At 38.3% G+C, this 17326-nt stretch overlaps 1 protein-coding gene across 5 annotated transcripts in view; it reads left to right on the forward strand.

Annotated features, from left to right (window-relative positions):
• Positions 1 to 17326, forward strand: part of LOC112634732 (liprin-beta-1) — a 173326-nt gene that overhangs the window by 123873 nt on the left and 32127 nt on the right. For 2 of the 5 annotated variants that reach the window (XM_025402481.1, XM_025402485.1), the window contains 6 exons: positions 1023 to 1136; positions 3591 to 3722; positions 8636 to 8728; positions 9057 to 9149; positions 10520 to 10634; positions 14741 to 14802. In XM_025402481.1, coding sequence (XP_025258266.1) covers positions 1023 to 1136; positions 3591 to 3722; positions 8636 to 8728; positions 9057 to 9149; positions 10520 to 10634; positions 14741 to 14802 — 609 coding nt within the window. Of the gene's footprint in view, positions 1 to 1022; positions 1137 to 3590; positions 3723 to 8635; positions 8729 to 9056; positions 9150 to 10519; positions 10635 to 12719; positions 12753 to 14740; positions 14803 to 17326 lie in introns of all 5 variants that reach the window. The other 3 variants (XM_025402482.1, XM_025402483.1, XM_025402484.1) reach the window with 2 other exon arrangements.

The following is a 17326-nucleotide window of genomic DNA, read 5'->3' on the forward strand; positions in this document are numbered from 1 at the left end:
AAATGAACTGAAGTATGTTTTTTCTTTGGTATACTGAGCAAAATGAATTGAAGTGTATTTACTTGGTGATGATTATTGAGGAAAATCTCGGAGATCGGCTCTAAGCATTAGAGTTGAAGGACTAGCCCCACAGCTCCTCATGGACCTTTGAGTATATTGAGCTGCCCCCTGGCTTTGAACACATCTGTGATCAGTGTCATCTTCAAAGAGCTCATGGAATTTGAATTCCCTGGGTTGTGTATGTGTGTGTGTGTGTGTGTGTGTGTGTGTGTGTTTGGGTTTTTTTTTTTTGTTTTTTTGTTTTTTTTTTTTTATGATGGAGTCTCGCTCTGCTGCCCAGGCGGGAGTGCAGTGCAGTCTTGGCTCACTGCAACCTCCACCTCCTGAGTTCAGGCGATTCTTCTGCCTCAGCCTCCTGAGTAACTGGGATTACAGGCACATGCCCTCATGGCCAGCTAATTTTGTATTTTTAGTAGAGACAGGGTTTCGCCATGTTGGCCAGACTGGTCTTAAACTCCTGACTTCAAGTGATCTGCCCACCTCGGCCTCCCGAAGTGCTGGGATTACAGGCGTGAGCCACCGTGCATGCTCCCCGCCCACCCCCCGGGGTCTTTTTCTTATTCTTCTTGAAGAATCAAATGTTAATAATTTATTGATAATTTCTATTTCAAACATTAACTTTGTTTCCTCTCTTCTAATACTATCTCCACCCTGTCCCCCAAAAACATAACTTCTGCGCACGCTGTCTCTCATAAATGGTTGAAGTAGCTTTAACCAAAAAGTATTGTACATTCCTAATCTACACAAATTTTCTCCAAATTGTATAGGCCTCCTTAAATCAAATAGCAACATATAAAGAGGAATGCGAGGGACCACTGTCTTCTTGGTACTCTCATATTTTTTTTCTTTAAAACCATATGAGTGGTAGGATCATTCCTTTTGTTGTTCCATTTAGAGAAATAATGTATGCAGTGGAACCCAAGTTCTTTTTCACTCATTGCATGATTTTGCTCTAAATACAGGTAAGTGTGTTAACAGACCAGGTGGAGGCTCAGGGAGAGAAGATTCGAGATTTGGAGTTTTGTCTTGAAGAGCACAGAGAGAAGTTGAATGCCACAGAAGAAATGCTGCAGCAGGTATGTGCAGAGGCCAGAACCAAGATGGGATTTCCCTGGTGAATTATTTCAGATGCTGCGTTTCTGTGCTGTGTTTGCTCTATGCAGCAGTAAGTTTCTTGATTCACTTAGACCAGACTCTCGTTTTAAAAAAACGAGAGTAGCAGAGTCTCAAAACGCATGCACACAATAGAAAGTGTTTATGTAATTAGAATCTGGAACAAAATGTCAGTAGTATTGTGGCTTATTTTAATTTTCTTTTTTTGCATTCAGATGGTTTCCTCTCACCCATAAGTATATGTTTTATAATTAAGAAAAAATATAATAGTAAAAAATCTAATAATCCAATTTAAAAATGGGCAAAATATTTGAATAGACATTTCTCAAAAGAAGACATACAAATGGCAAACAGACATATGAAAAGGTGCTCAACGTCATTGACCATCAGAGAAATGCAAATCAAAACTACAAGAAGATACTATCTTACCCCAGCTAAAATGGCTTTTATCCAAAAAACAGGCAATAACAAATGCTGACAAAGATGTGGAGAAAAGAGAACCCTTGTACACTGTTGGTGGGAATGTAAATTTGTACAACTGCTATGGAGAACACTTCGGAGGTTCCTCAAAAAACTAAAAATAGAGGCTGGGTGCGGTGGCTCATGCCTGTAATCCCAGCACTTTGGGAGGCCGAGGCGGTTGGATCACGAAATCAGGAGATCGAGACTATCCTGGCTAACACAGTGAAACCCCGTCTCTACTAAAAATACAAAAAAATTAGCCAGATGTGGTGGCGGACGCCTGTAGTCCCAGCTACTCAGGAGGCTGAGGCAGGAGAATGGCATGAACCCGGGAGGTGGAGCTTGTAGTGAGTTGAGATCACACCACTCCACTCCAGCCTGGGCAACAAAGTGAGACTCCATCTCAAAAAAACCAAACAAACTAAAAATAGAGCTACCATATGATCCAGCAATGCCACTGCTGGATATATACCCAAAGGAAAGGAAATCAGTATATCGAAGAAATATCTGCACTCTTGTGTTTGCTGCAGCTCTGTTCACAACCACCAAGATTTGGAAGCAACCTAAATGTCCATCAACACATGGCTGGATAAAGAAAATATGGTACTTATACACAATGGAGTACGATTCAGCCGTAAAAAAGAATGAGATTCAGTCATTTGCAACAACATGAATGGAACTGGAGGTCATTATGTGTAAAATAAGCCAAGCACAGAAAGACAAACATCTCATGTTCTCACTTATTTGTGGGATCTAAAACTAAAACAATTGAACCCATGGAGATAGAGAGTAGAGGGATGGTTACCAGAAGCTGGGTAGGGTAGTGGGGGATGAAGGGAGAGGTGGAGGCTGGTGAAGGGGTACAAAATAATAGTTTCCATGAATAAGGCCTAGTATGTAGTAGCACGTCAGGGTTACTATAGTCAATAATCATTTAATTATATGTTTGAAATTAAGAGTATAACTGGATCGTTTGTAACACAAAGGATAAATGCTTGAGAAGACGGAGACCCCATCTCCCATGAGGGGATTATTATACATTGCAAGCCCGAATCAAAACATGTACCCCATGAATGTATATACCTACTATGTACCCACAAAATCAGAAAAGAAAATATCTCTGTAAGGTCGTGGATGGAGTATGCACTTGAGCAAAACCTCCTAGGTTTCCATTCCTGCTGTGTCTTTATTTTTTCTTTTTCCCACTATGACATTAGGGAAGTTCCTAACCTCTCTGTACTATGTTTCCTCATCTTTTGATTAAGGATAATAAGAATTTTTACCTGATACATTTTTTATGAGAATTGAAACAGTATTTGTTATAACTGGTGCCTGGCGTATAGCAAACATAGTATCACCATAATCAATGTTATCATCACACTGAAGTGTATATGTGGTTTATGCATGTGTATCTACATAACATATGTCTCCCTCAGTAAACTGACATGTGCTTATTTCTGCTCAAAGGAGGGTAACTAAAGTGGATGGTTTTTTATTTTATTTTATTTTGTTTTATTTTTGAGACGGAATCTTGTTGCCCAGGCTGGAGTGCAATGGCGAGATCTCGGCTCACTGTAACCTCCGCCTCCTGGGTTCCAGTAATTCTCCTGCCTCAGCCTCTTGAGTAGCTGGGATTACAGGCACCCGTCACTATGCCCAGCAAATTTTTATATTTTTAGTAGAAACAGGGTTTCACCATACTGTCCAGGCTCATCTCAAACTCCTGACCTCAAGCGATCTGCCCGCCTCGGCCTCCCAAAATGCTGGGATTACAGGCGTGAGCCACCACGCCCAGCCTCAAGTGAATAATTTTTTAAAAGTGTGTATAGTCAGTAATTATATTTTACCGTATCCTCCACTTAATAGGTGCTGCTTTGTGATCATAAATGAGGTAAATTCACATGTGGCTGTTTATAATAAAAGAATTATTGAATGTATCTCTTAAATTCCAATAGGAGCTTCTAAGTAGGACATCCTTAGAAACTCAGAAGTTGGATCTGATGGCTGAAATATCTAACCTGAAGTTGAAACTGACGGCTGTAGAGAAGGACAGATTGGATTATGAAGATAAGTTCAGAGACACAGAGGTGAGTGATACAGTCTCTCCTCTCTCTCTCTCTGTCACTCTGTCTCTGTCTCTCATACACGGACATTCCTAGGGCAAAGTTGAAATTCCCTGGAGGTGTGCAAGGCATTACTACGTGCCCTCATCCTGCTTCATTTTAAGAATAATCTTTCATTGCATTGACTTTTTATCACTAAATGCTAATGGCAATTTTTATTTTTAGCCTTTTGATATGAAATATTAATCCTTTTATTAACCTTTAGAAATACTTTTGACTTTAGGATATTTGGAGCATCCGTCCATCCATGCTGGTTTTCTTCATTTTGTGAATAATGGGCTTAAATGCATGGTTTCACTAGTAGTTGTTATTTAGGCACACTGATTATTTACTATGTAATTGGATTTTGAAAATCTGTAGAGAAAACATGCTAACATTCTATACTCACAAAATCACAGAGCTTTTTTGAGGTCTTTTAATTTGGCCTTCTACTTTTGATCTATTTCACATGTAAATCATTCCAATTAAATAAGACTCACTGTACTTCTACAAAACTCAAGGTACATTCTATAACTTGAAGTATCCATTTTAGTGGCTTAACAAGCTTTATTGTTTGTTCTATTTTATTAATTCAGGCCTTCTAGTTTATTTGCTGTGTGACATTTGGCAAGTTCTTAACCTCTCTGTTGGTTTTTTGGTGGAGAGAGAGAGCATATCCATTTGAAATATATTCATTTGAAATGAAGTGTAAAGAGTTGCAGAAATTCCTTTTCTCTGAGGGCCATCTCCCCTCCTTTTTTCTTCCTATTTTGTTTCCTTAGTTGGGGTATGGAAAGATGTCATGCTGGATTAGAAAATAGGTACCAAGGAGAGAGGAGAGAATGGCTTACTTATTTTTCCCTTCTGTTTTTATTTCAAACATGTATTTCATGCTGACTATAAGCCAGCATGGTACCAGGCATTACATACATTATCCACTAGAGGAAAGTTCTTTATAGATTTGGAAATGCGTTTTACTCCACTGCTAGTTTCAAAATTAAATTTTCTGTCAAAGATTCAATTATACTGGAAAGTCTTGATATATGTCTTGCTTCCTCGATAGCAAAAGGAAATCTTTCATTTGGTTCATGTTTTAATTTTTCTTTTTCTTTTTCTTTTTTTTAGAAATAGGATCTTACTGTGTTGCCCAGGCTAGTCTGGAACTCCTGGCCTCAAGCAATTCTCCCATTTTGGCCTCCCAAAGCACTGGGATTAGAGTCATGAGTCACCATGCCCAGCCATGTTTTAATCTTAAATCTCTTTGTCAGTTGCCTATATGAGCATGTTTCTCATTTGATCAAAACTGGGGCTTTTAAAACAAGATGTAGAAAGTCACCCAATTTAAAATTCTTGCTTTTGTGCTTTCTCTAAAAATCTGTTCTGATATTTTCCTCTTCCTCCTCTCTTTGTCAGGTCCTAACCCCATAGTCGCTAAGTAAGGTAATAGTAAAACTCAGTCAACAGATGGACAACATGGCAGTGGAGCTAGCTCTGCTGCAGGGAAGAATTGATGGTAGATGTGGATAGAGGTAGTCTTCTACATTGTATCTGCAAAGTCAAGGGGAAATCTTCATCTGCTGTTAGCTTAATTTGGATATGAGATGTTAACCAAGTGTTGGGACTGAATTGCAGTAGGTGTGCCATTTATTTTTGTAAGAGGCCAGGGCAATATTTATATCCCTTGAGTTTGGCTGCTTTTTTTAATCAAACTTTTTTTCCCCATTTTTTCATTGTTTCACTCATGCACTCTTAATCATATACAAAGAGATCTTGTCATCAAACTTCCAGTACACTCAATCCCTGATAATCTTCTAATAAAAATTCAGGGTTATTTCTAAAACGTATGCACATACCCGGAGATTAGAGCATATGTGGTAAATTTTGTGATGTTACATATGAAAATAATTAAAATAATCTTCACTATTAAACTAACTTGAATATTCTATCGTTCCCTTAATAAAAATATTTTCCTGGCTGTTCTATGCATCTATAATATTTAACTTTCTCTTAGAATTTTAGATTATTTGGATATTAATTTCCAAGAAAATATTGGCATGGGGAAGAAGTATAGGCATTTCCAAAGGACTGAGGGTAAAAGTCTTTAAACTTTGGAAGATTCAGAACTTGTCCCTGGACTTGCTAATGGGAAATGATTAGCATCTTTCGACAGTGCCCCCTTGTGGTAAGAGCATACATGTCAGAGACTGAGTTCCTGCGGGAGCCCTGAGGAGTTCTCTGAAAGGGAAAAGGGAAAGGGAACAGGGATTTTGTTTCTTAAAAGGACTGAACTTCTGATAAGAACTTGATTGAAATAATTTGTATTCTATTTTTTAAAGTTTTACATTAGGGAGCCATTTGTAGATTTTCCAGCTTGTGTTGTCTGGGGAAGATATGATTTCAGGTTGGAAATGTAGACCATATTTAAAGTATTGCCATGAAATATAGTTGAGTAGTTTTTGTTCAAACAGATAAATTTTCCCAGTTTACAATTCCATTTTTTTCAATGGTTTCTTCTTTGCACATTGGCACTATTTCTAAAGGAAGGGGTAAAATACAACAATAGCAGATAAGAATTCAATGCTATTTCTTAGCAATGAGAAAGTAGGAAAATATATATTTAAAAAGATCATATTGGTGAATATCACTAAGGACTCATATTATGCAAGGATGATTAGTTTAGATAACTGGGAAAAGCTTATTTTTTTCTTTAAACTTGAATTCTGACCTGTTAGATGGGGAATCACAAGTATGTTATTGAATAATGTCGAACAGTTCTTGACCTAATTCATAAGAAGAAAATAGATATCATCTAAGTGAAATATTGTGCCATTATTAAGGAGTAATTGTGTAACTATGATAGGTAATATTTTGCCCCATTTTATAAGAGACCACAATTTAAAAGCCTGTGGGTTTACTGGGAAGTGTATTTCGTTATAGCATCCCTTCTCTTAGCCTTTGTGAACTTGAATCATTACACTTGGAAGTTTAAAATAATTTCTATTGGCCGGGCGCGGTGGCTCAAGCCTGTAATCCCAGCACTTTGGGAGGCCGAGATGGGCGGATCACGAGGTCAGGAGATCGAGACCATGCTGGCTAACACGGTGAAACCCCGTCTCTACTAAAAAATACAAAAAATTAGCCGGGCGAGGTGGCGGGCGCCTGTGGTCCCAGCTACTCGGGAGGCTGAGGCGGGAGAATGGTGTGAACCCAGGAGGCGGAGCTTGCAGTGAGCTGAGATCCGGCCACTGCACTCCAGCCTGGGCGACAGAGCGAGACTCCGTCTCAAAAAAAAAAAAAAAAAAAAAAAAAAAAAAAAAAAAAAAAAAAATTTCTATTTACAAAGTTTTATTTCTTATAGTATTCTATTTGTAATTTTTGGCATTCGTGGACAATTTTGTCCTGTAGTCTATGACTTTGTGAACCAGGAATACATGCATGTCTTTGTAAAAAGAGAAACTGGCCGGGTACAGTGACTCACGCCTGTAATCCCAACACTTAGGAAGTCCGAGGAAGGTGAATCACTTGAGATCAGGAGTTCAAGACCAGCCAGGTCAACATGGTGAAACCCCTGTCTCTACTAAAAATACAAAAATTAGCTGGGCGTGGTGGCGGGCGCCTGTAATCCCAGCTACTCGGGAGGCTGATGCCACCCTGGAGGCGGAGCTTGCAGTGAGCAAGATGGCGGCACTGCACTCCAGCCTGGGTGACAGAGCAAGACTCTGTCTTAAAAAAAAAAAAAGAGAGGGAGAGAGAAGCAAAAGTATAGTAACCATTGTAGGGATCTTTGTGGCTTTTAGTAAAAATAAGTCAACTCCCATGCAGAGTATTTGAGTGTCTCTCTTGGAGGTGTTAATATTGCTTAACACTCTAATTTCCTTTCCTACTCTCTGGGCTCTGGACAAAAATACACCACGATTTATCAGAATACTTGGACAAGTTTTATGAGCAAATTGGTTCTTTAAAAAGTGACACTAAATAAAATAAAAAATGGCAGTAGAAAAGGCGCAAAACTGTGTTGTGTCATGTAAACATTAGGATTGGTTTCTCTTTCATTTTCTAATTATAAAATTAGGTGAACTGCAGGGCCCTTATCCACTTTCCAGTTGACAATTGTCATCAAACTTACAGTAAACTCAATCCCTGATAAGCTTCTAATAAAAATTCAACACTATTGCTAAAACGTATGCACATACCCAGAGATTAGAGAATAGTTGAGAACCTTTGTGATGTTATATATGACAATAATTAAAATAGTCCGCAAAATTAAAACTGATTTGACTATTCTCATGTTCCTGTTATTCACTTCGTAAAAATAAAACATTTTCCTGGCTGTTTCATGAATCTTAAGGATTCATGGGCTTAAAGGATTTAATTTTCATTTCATTCTCCCATATTGGGTTGACGATCAATCTGTGTTTCTTCCGTGTGGACAAAGGAAGAAATTACAAATTGTTTTAATAACCATGTATCATTGAGAAGGTTGAAAAGGTAAATGGCTTCACTAAAGAATGTGATATATTTAAAATATGAAATAGCATTCTATGAAATAGAATAGAAATAGCACTCTATGAAATAGCATTCATAGAGTCATGTTTAAGATAGAAATATCTGACAAATAATAAATATTAAGCTACATTTCTTAATCAAAATTATAGTCACCTTTTATTTTCATAAGCCCATCACTTTAAGGCAGAGGCATTGGGGATTTAAAGGAATGTTTTAAATGGAAAGATGCTTTCGTTCTTAAGGAGGTACATTTATTTCCATTTGTCTCATCTGATTCATACAACTAACCCTAGGAGCTGGTGACTTCTTAAGATTTCCAAGCTGCTATTTTATAGATGTAGGTAACTGTGTTACCACTTTCCTAATGCACTTTCTTGTTTCTTCTTGGACAGGGACTGATTCAGGAGATCAATGATTTGAGGTTAAAAGTCAGTGAAATGGACAGTGAGAGACTTCAGTATGAAAAAAAGCTTAAATCAACCAAAGTAAGTTTTTCTCGCAGGTTGACATTTTCAAACAAATGTCTCCACTATTCATCTATGCCCAATAATATAAATAATATGTTTTCTACTTAGTATATGATAAAGAAGGTATTTTAAAAGTAAATGAAGTTCCCCCCAAGCTGAAACCTTCTTGAATTTAAACACCACTAATCTGAATTTAAAAACAAGGCTTAACTCTTCCAACAGAACATAACCTGCCCTTTCTCTGAGTTGTATCTAACCTCCTTTATAAACTGGTACTATTTTCTTGGTTATTTAGTTTGTCTTTTTCTATCTGTAGTTTTCTTTCATTCCTCTGTCTCTCTACCAGTCTTTAATGGCCAAACTTTCTAGCATGAAAATCAAGGTGGGTCAGATGCAGTATGAAAAGCAGCGGATGGAACAAAAATGGGAGTCACTGAAGGTGTAGTAGACGTTGGGTGATGGGGTCCATGGCCTGTTGCTTTCTGGCTTGTGTTGTTTTGCTGTGATGATGTTTTAGTGGCATGTGCATTCATTCTGTGTGTGTCACCTGTTGATTAAAATCACCTCAAGCTGATTGAAGGGAAAATGGGATCCCTGATGTTGTTTTCAGAAATACATGAAATAATTAGTGAAATATAATAAACAGGTAAAATGAAAGAATTTATAAATTAAACTCTCTTAGACTGAGACCCAAGCCTAGTAAAATAATTGTAAACATTCACCTGTGAAAGAATTCTGTTTCGTATCCACAGTAGAGGTCACTTTCCTCTTTAGGGACTTTCTTGATGGTAAATGTACAGCAGTTGACATTATCATGGCTACGAATAGAAATGACTGCTGAGAAGCAGCACGGTGAGAACAGGTTCACACTTCCTGCCAGTGCTACTGAAAATTTTTTGTACTTGTCCACTGTGCTTCTACCAGAAGTCAAAACTATAGGGCCAACTGCCTCGCCTCATTGGAGAACTACGTCTTCTCATAGTACTAAATGTAATAAATATATCATTACAGATTCTGAAAGTAAAATGTGATATTGAATATAAAGCTGTACGTCTTAGCATTGCATAGCTGTATTTTCTGTGTTAAATACAGCCAGCAAAATTTGCTTCCTAAAGCTTCTCTTTACTGAAAGGAAACTGAAAATTTAAACATTAGTACATAGAAGGATGGACTTGAAATCTTATACAGTTGTATACTTAAAAATTAAAAGAGGGCTTAAATATCTGTTTTCTAATTTAGTTTTTCCCATTGTTGTAGGAGATTCTGTCCTTTTATCTTAGCGATGAGGGTGAATTATTTAGTTTCATGATTTGGCTAAAGTTGTTGATGACTTGCTACTTTACCCATTAATGAAACTCTGTGCTTGTCAAGGAGGCATGAGTGCCAACTTGAAATGCCAAATAAATGTCAAGCTAGTCTTTTCCAATTTGCATTTTATTTTGCTTTTATGACACTAAGTATCTAATTTGATTATCTTCCTTGATTAACTTGGTTATATTTGTAATTTAATGTAAAGATTTAAACCTTAGGGCTATCCCATCCCTAATTACACTTTAAAAGATCTCTTTTTCATTTGATTACAAAGAAACTTGTAATAATTATACCATAACTATTATAAACAGAACTTCTGCTAATAGTCTTGCTTTTTGCTTTTCATTGCCCTTGTCTGATTTCTGATGCTTGCATCTAAATTCTTATAGATTTGTTTCATTCATAAAATCTGATTATTGATTTAAAGAGCTAATGTGCTCTCTGAATGTTCTTTTTTAGTCATGATCTGCTATTTTTAAATGAATTTGTAACTTCTAGGATGAACTGGCATCTTTAAAAGAACAACTAGAAGAAAAGGAATCTGAAGTAAAAAGGCTACAAGAAAAATTGGTTTGCAAGATGAAAGGAGAAGGGGTTGAAATTGTTGATAGAGGTAAGAAGATATATTTCACATTTGTCATCTCATTTTTTTAAGTCCTCCAAAATCTGTAAAAGAAACCAATGATAGTCAATGTGCAGTTTTAGCATCAAAGAAAGAGTAGCAGAATCCAGCCAGGCCCAGAACCACAGGGAATTCTCCAAGACTCTTTACTGTGACTGGGAATCCATTAACTTCCTCTTCAGCACCTGGAAAAGGGGAATTCTGTACTTCATTTGGTGTTTAGGATTACTAGACTGTAAATTCTCATCACAAGAATGGACTTGTTTCCATTGCAATGCAAGGGAATGTATGCCAAAAGAGTTAAAAAGAACCATCCCTGTGTCCCAGGATTGTTGCCCTCAGAACTGAAATTAGATAAAGTAGGGGACTTAGAAACTGTTCTGCCCTTTAGACAGAAGAGAAAAATGGTTCTGTATCTTTGGAAAAATTAGTAACAAATTTATACCAGGGATTGAGCCCCTCTACCTTTTAGAGAAATAGGCTAATTCTGTTTTTGGAAAAATGCATGAATTTGTCCAAATCTTTTTTTTCGTAACTGAAGAGGTTCGTTCTGAGTATTATATGGACCATAATTTCTAACAAAGTAGGTTGTACGTGATAGAAAATAGCCCAAATGAAATATATTTTTAAAATTATATTTGGAAATATAACGTGCATAACATCTGGCAGCACTAGGTTAAATTTAAGCTTTCTTTGTAATTACGAATGATGACTGTGGCACTGTGAGATACCAAAGCAATTTCTGACTCATTCGAAACAGTACAAATTCCAGTTAATGTAGCTTTGTTACATTTTTATCCGTTATATGAAAATTAGTAACATTGTCTGTCCAATGAGGGACTTGAATTAGATTATCTGTAAAGTTCTTCTTTGCTCTAGAATACCATGGCCTTATATACCTGTAGGTATCCCAATTCCCTGTCCGTCAGAAAATTCATCAAACCTGAGGAAAATGGATTCTCACTGCCAACTGCTTCTCCGCCCCAGCCCATCACCTACTGTTTGGCATATATAGAATTGTGTATTGATAAGGGACATTCAGAAACAGGTCATACTGATCATACTTTTAGGGTTTTAAGAATAAAATGGGCTGGGCACAATGGCTCACACCTGTAATCCCAGTACTTTGGGAGGCCAAGGAAGGAGAGATTGCTTGAGGCCAGGAGTTCAAGACCAGCCTGGGTAACAGAATGAGACTCTGTCTCTACAAAAAATTTTTTAAGATTTGAAATTTCTAAATTTCAAATTTCGCCAGGCATGGTGGCTCAATCCTGTAATCCCAGCTACTTGGGAGGCTGAGGAGAGAGGATCGCTGAAGGCCCAGGAGTTTGAGGCTGTAGTGAGCTATGACTGTGTCACTGCACTTCAGCCTGGACAACGGAGCAAGATCCTGTCTCTGAAAAAAAAGAAAGATAAAGAATAAAATGGCATCACAGGACTTGTGGGCTAGAAGATATTAGAGTAATGCTACCCAAAGTCTGATCTGAGGACTCGAATCAACCTGGGAACTGTGTGTTACCAGTGCCCACCAGCTAAATACGGGGATTGAGAGCAAGTCTTTAGAAAGCTCACGTCAGGGTGATATTGGGATAGCTTCTAACTGCATCCTCAGTGGCCTCATCTTACTGGACAGGAGATAGACCCTTTCAGTGTTGTTGAACTTGAGTGGTGAGTTGCACGTGACACAAGCAGCGTTCTAGTCACATTCAGGAGGACCAGGTATCAAACTGTGATGGAAATATAAAAACAAAGTGACATTAACTAGGTTTTCATCATTTATGGTATAAGAAGTGCTTGTACTCCATAAACCTAATTTTAATGTGAGAAAATCACGATCCAGAAAAATGAAGTAACAGAGGTAGTAACTCAAATTTAGGTCTCATATTCTCTTTCTAACCTCACACAGAGCATTATTATACTGCCAATCCTGCAGTCACAAAATAGTGCTGAAAAAGTTTTTATGAGGTTAGATTTCCTTTATTTTAGTTCAAAGGAGACTAAATAATAGTGATTTTAAAATATTATTTATTGTTGTAATGTTTGCTAACTTCCAATTCGATGGGTTTTCCTGCACAGATGAAAATTTTAAAAAGAAGCTCAAAGAAAAAAGTAAGGTTTGGTGCATTTCCATCAGCCTTTACATTCACCAAAAATACTACCTTGGACTGTTCTTTGCATGTGTTTTAAAACATTTCTCTCACCAAAGATGTAAAGTTGCTTCATCGATAAGCCCTCCATTTCTTCAGAGTGTACACAATAGAGGGTGGATAATAAAACAATAAGGTAAAAGATCATTTTGAAGATTTTGTCTGATTCAACCTTTCTGCTCTACAGGGTACAACAGGGCACACAGCATTGTGGGTGTAAGAAAACATGTTCCTTGCAGTCTAGGTGATACAGGGTCAGAGGAGAAAATAACTCTTATAGTACGAAAACTCATGATTTTAAAGGTTTACCAGAGTTGAAAGATAATTTTGAAATTTGCTTTTGCTTTTCAATGTTTTAAAGTCCACTATTTGTCTGAGATCTATTAGAAGCTCCTTTGAACATGTTACATTGTTACAACAGAGATTGAATTCAGCTGATTAATGGAGCCTGAATATTTAATGCAACATTAAGATAAATCCTGCCAGACATGGTGGGAGGATCACTTTTGAGGCCATGGGTTCAAGACCAGCCTAGGCAACATAGTGAGCTCCTGTCTCTACAAAAAAATTTAAAATTAGCTGAGCATGGTGGTGCATGCCTGTAGTCCCAGCTACTCAGGAGGCTGAGGTGGAAGGATCACTTGAGCCCCAGGCATCTAGGAGTTTGAGGCTGCAGTGAGCTATGATCTTGCCATTGTACCACATTCCGGGCAATAGTGAGACCCCATCTCTTAAAAAAAAAAAAATTAACTCCTTAGGGGCTCTTTCCCCCAGATGTTAAATTCTCAATTCCTATAGAATATATCTTAATTTAAAACGTTACACCAATGCAGAATGATGCACCACTGTTTTAAAAATTATCTTAAGAAGACTGGATGTGGTGGCTCACTCCTGTAATCCCAACTCCTCAAGAGGTTGAGGTGGGAGGATCACTGGAGCCCAGGAGTTCAAGGCTACAGTGAGCTGTGATTGTGCCATGCACTCCATCTGAATGACAGGAAGACGCTGTCTCTAAAAAAAATATTGTCTTCAGTAATTTTTTTTTCTCTCAGAAGCAGGCAACTTTAGCTGATTTTTTTTTTTTTCCTGTTTCGATTTTGTAGTTTGTGATTTCGCTTTGGAGTGACTTTTCATTTATTTATTTATTTGAGACAGGGTCTCGCTCTGTTGCCCAGGCTGATCTCAAACTCCTGAGCTCAAGCAATCCTCCCACCTTGGCCTCCCAAAGTGCTGGGATTACAGGCATGAGCCACTGCACCAGGCCCTGGAGTGACTTTTCATCTTTAAAATATTTAAGTTTTTTATTATTCAAGTAACATGCTTTTGTATTTGAATATCAAATTTTAAGGAGAATCACATTCAGCTTACTTTGGCCTTTATGTCTTGAAATCTATCTTAAAGTAGTATTGGAAATGAAGTTTATAGATGAAGCAAAGTACTTATTATCCTTATGTATGGAACTACAACCAGCTTCTTAGCATGACTACTCATGTAAATACTACATGCCATCAGGCTCCTACCATTCATGCCTCTATCTTGGTTATAACTATCATTTTCTCTGCTTTTGTCATTATATATACCATTCATGGCTTTCACGCACTGCTTTGTAGATTCCTTTTTTAAAAACATGTTTTTATTAGTATAGCACTGAAATTTCATCTTCAGTGTTCTCATGAAGATTCTCTTGTTGCTTTAAGAGAGGATAGCTAGTTCTCACACACCCTTGTTTTCTTTCTAGAATGGCAACTGTTCAGGTGAGATAGAAGACGTCCATCTTTTCAGATTTTCCCTAAAAGAGAATATGGGTGTTAAATGTGCCCTTTTAAAAGAATAAATGAAAGAAATCGTTAACATATTTACCTTAAAATATTTCAGTCTGGAGAGTAAATAACTTCTGATCACTGTCACACGTGTGAACTAAACTGACTTCTGATTTGGTGTTATTTTCAGACATCGAAGTACAAAAAATGAAGAAAGCTGTGGAGTCTTTGATGGCAGCAAATGAAGAAAAGGTATCCAGATGAAATTTAAATATATATGTGCATGTTTTTTAACACCATTTTGACCATTCCATGCAATTTCATGAGCTATTCCATTTTAAAAGAACACGCCCAGAACACTGCTAGGAGTGAGGGGCAGGTGTGCACACTCCTAGGTGGGCTGTATGCCCAGGAATAGGGAGGAGCTGCACTGGCTCCACTGAGAACTCTGCCCCCATGAATTCAGAAAATGTTCAAACTCTCTGATCAGTTCCGCATATTCAGGTGACAGAGAGAGGATACATTCCATAGTAGATACTGTCTGTGGGCACTGAAAATTCTGGGCTGACCTGTGGGCCCTGAAGGAGCTAACTTGACAGCCTCACTCAGCTTCGTGGTCATGTTGATTTTGTCCTCCATTTACTCATTATTTCCTTTACACTCCTGGCCTGTTTCACATCTGTGATTGTCTCTGCTCTCCTGAGAGATTAAATACCAGAAAACAGCGGCACAGTCTTTACTTCAGCTACTTTGGCTTCATTCTAAGGTTTCCACAGGCTTTTCCCCACCAGTTAGTTCTTGTTATCCACATCTGATGTTTTTCATCCTGCTAAGGGCAGGGATGCAGTTACCCCACGAAAACAATGGGTTTCTTCATGGCCTGCCTGACCATCCATGTATCTAGCTGGCAGCCGCAATTGTGTTCAGCTGATGTCATCAGAACTTCTCTCCCCTTATCTGCCTGAATGAATAGAACCAGGGAATATTTTCCCCCAAAAAGAGTAATTTCAAGGAAGTAAAAAACAACAGAATGTCAAAGAACTTTGGCTTGATCCTTTTCTCCCATTGTAAGTTTCTTTCTCTCATTCTTGACTACTCTGTTTTTCTTATCTCCTTGTTTATTTTTGCCTTGCATTCTCTTTATTTGCTCTTTATTGCCTGGAAATAAACTGATCATCATACCTACTCATACAGGTTCCTTTTTTGCTAATGTTTCCCACTATTGAATAAAAAGACAAGGAATTAGCAAGCTGCCCACCGTAACTTTTATTTTTAAAAAAATCACTGAAATTAATTTTGTTTTCATTTCTGTCCCTCAACAAGCAACAGCAAACAAAACTCCCAGTGTTGAATGAGGACTTATGAGATGCTCAAACCTTTATAGGAGCACCCAGAGTAACATAACTTCCTCATGGGGTCGGGGGTTCAGAAGACTTCAAAGAGGACATATTTGAGCAAATTCTGGGGAAAAGCAAGAACTGTTCACTGGGAAAATAAAGGCTTCTTAAGCAAAGGGCCCATGAGTCAAAACTTGTCTTGAGACCAGGTATGAAACAGCACAGTGCATGCTGGGATTGAGCAGTGCAGGTGAAGGAGGGGGCGTGGGGCCGACCACAGAGCTCAGTTAGGGGGCAGGCCGCTTCACGCACCATGCTCTTGATTTAAGGTCTTAGCGTGTAAACCTTAGGCAGTGACATGATTAAATTGCCATTTCAGAAAGCTAACTCTGGTAGCAGAATGGAAGAGTGACGACAGGTCAACAGTTAAAAGTTTGTTAAAATAGGTGAGAAATGAAGAGGGCTTGAAGTAACGCAATAGCAGTGAAGTGGTAAGGTGGGAAGAGGTTTTAGAGAAATTTACGGGTTGACAAGATTTAAGGTCTCTGGATTTGAAAAACGAGAGTAAGTTTCTGGTTTGGGCAACTGGGTGAATGGATGGTGCTCTTAAGGAGTTAAGGAAATCCAAGCACAGGCTCAAGTACTGAAGGGAAAGAATGAGCTTAATTGTAGATCTGATCTATCCAATATGCTTATGGGACATTCTTAAGGAGATTTCTTATAGAAAGTTGGAACATGAATCTAAATGTTAGGATTAATGTAGAAACATAGATTGATGGGGAGTGAGGCCCATCAATTTTAGGAGAAATGTAGAGTTGTAGTTTGGTGTAGACTAAGCCACAGTTGATGTGTCAGTTAGCTTTTGCTTTGTGACAGACCACATTTATTATTTCTCATACTTCTGTGAGTTGGCTAGATGATTCTTCTGATCTCGGCTGGCTTAGCTGACATCTGCAGTCAGCTGCTGGCTTAGATGAGACTGCATGCATAATTTAGGATAGTGTCATTCACGTGTCCGGTGATTGACAGCCTGGTTTAGGTTGGCCGCAGCTGGGAGGACTAGCCTCTTCTCCAGATGGTCTCCCATCCTCCAGTAGACTAGGCTAGGCTTCTTCACATAGCTCCTCAGGGTTCCTTAGAGCCACACCACAGGGCAGCCACAAAGGGCAAATGCTTTTCAAGCCTTTGCTTGAATTACATTTGCTGATATCTCTTTGGCCAAAGCCAGCCACATGGCCAGGCCCGGAATGAGAATGGGAGGAGCTAGGGAGGCCATTTTCATAGCACAGTTGAGCACATGGGAAAAGCAAAGAGGGTCACGGACAGAACCTGGAAGCTCTAGCATTTTATTAGTCCAAGAAGATAATGGGAGTCATGGAAGTTTGGCAGCTATCTGGTCAAAGGATTGATAAACAAAAATGGAAGAAAAGAAAGAGTGG

Source organism: Theropithecus gelada, chromosome 11 (assembly GCF_003255815.1).
Source record: "Theropithecus gelada isolate Dixy chromosome 11, Tgel_1.0, whole genome shotgun sequence".
NCBI classification, from domain to species: domain Eukaryota; kingdom Metazoa; phylum Chordata; class Mammalia; order Primates; family Cercopithecidae; genus Theropithecus; species Theropithecus gelada.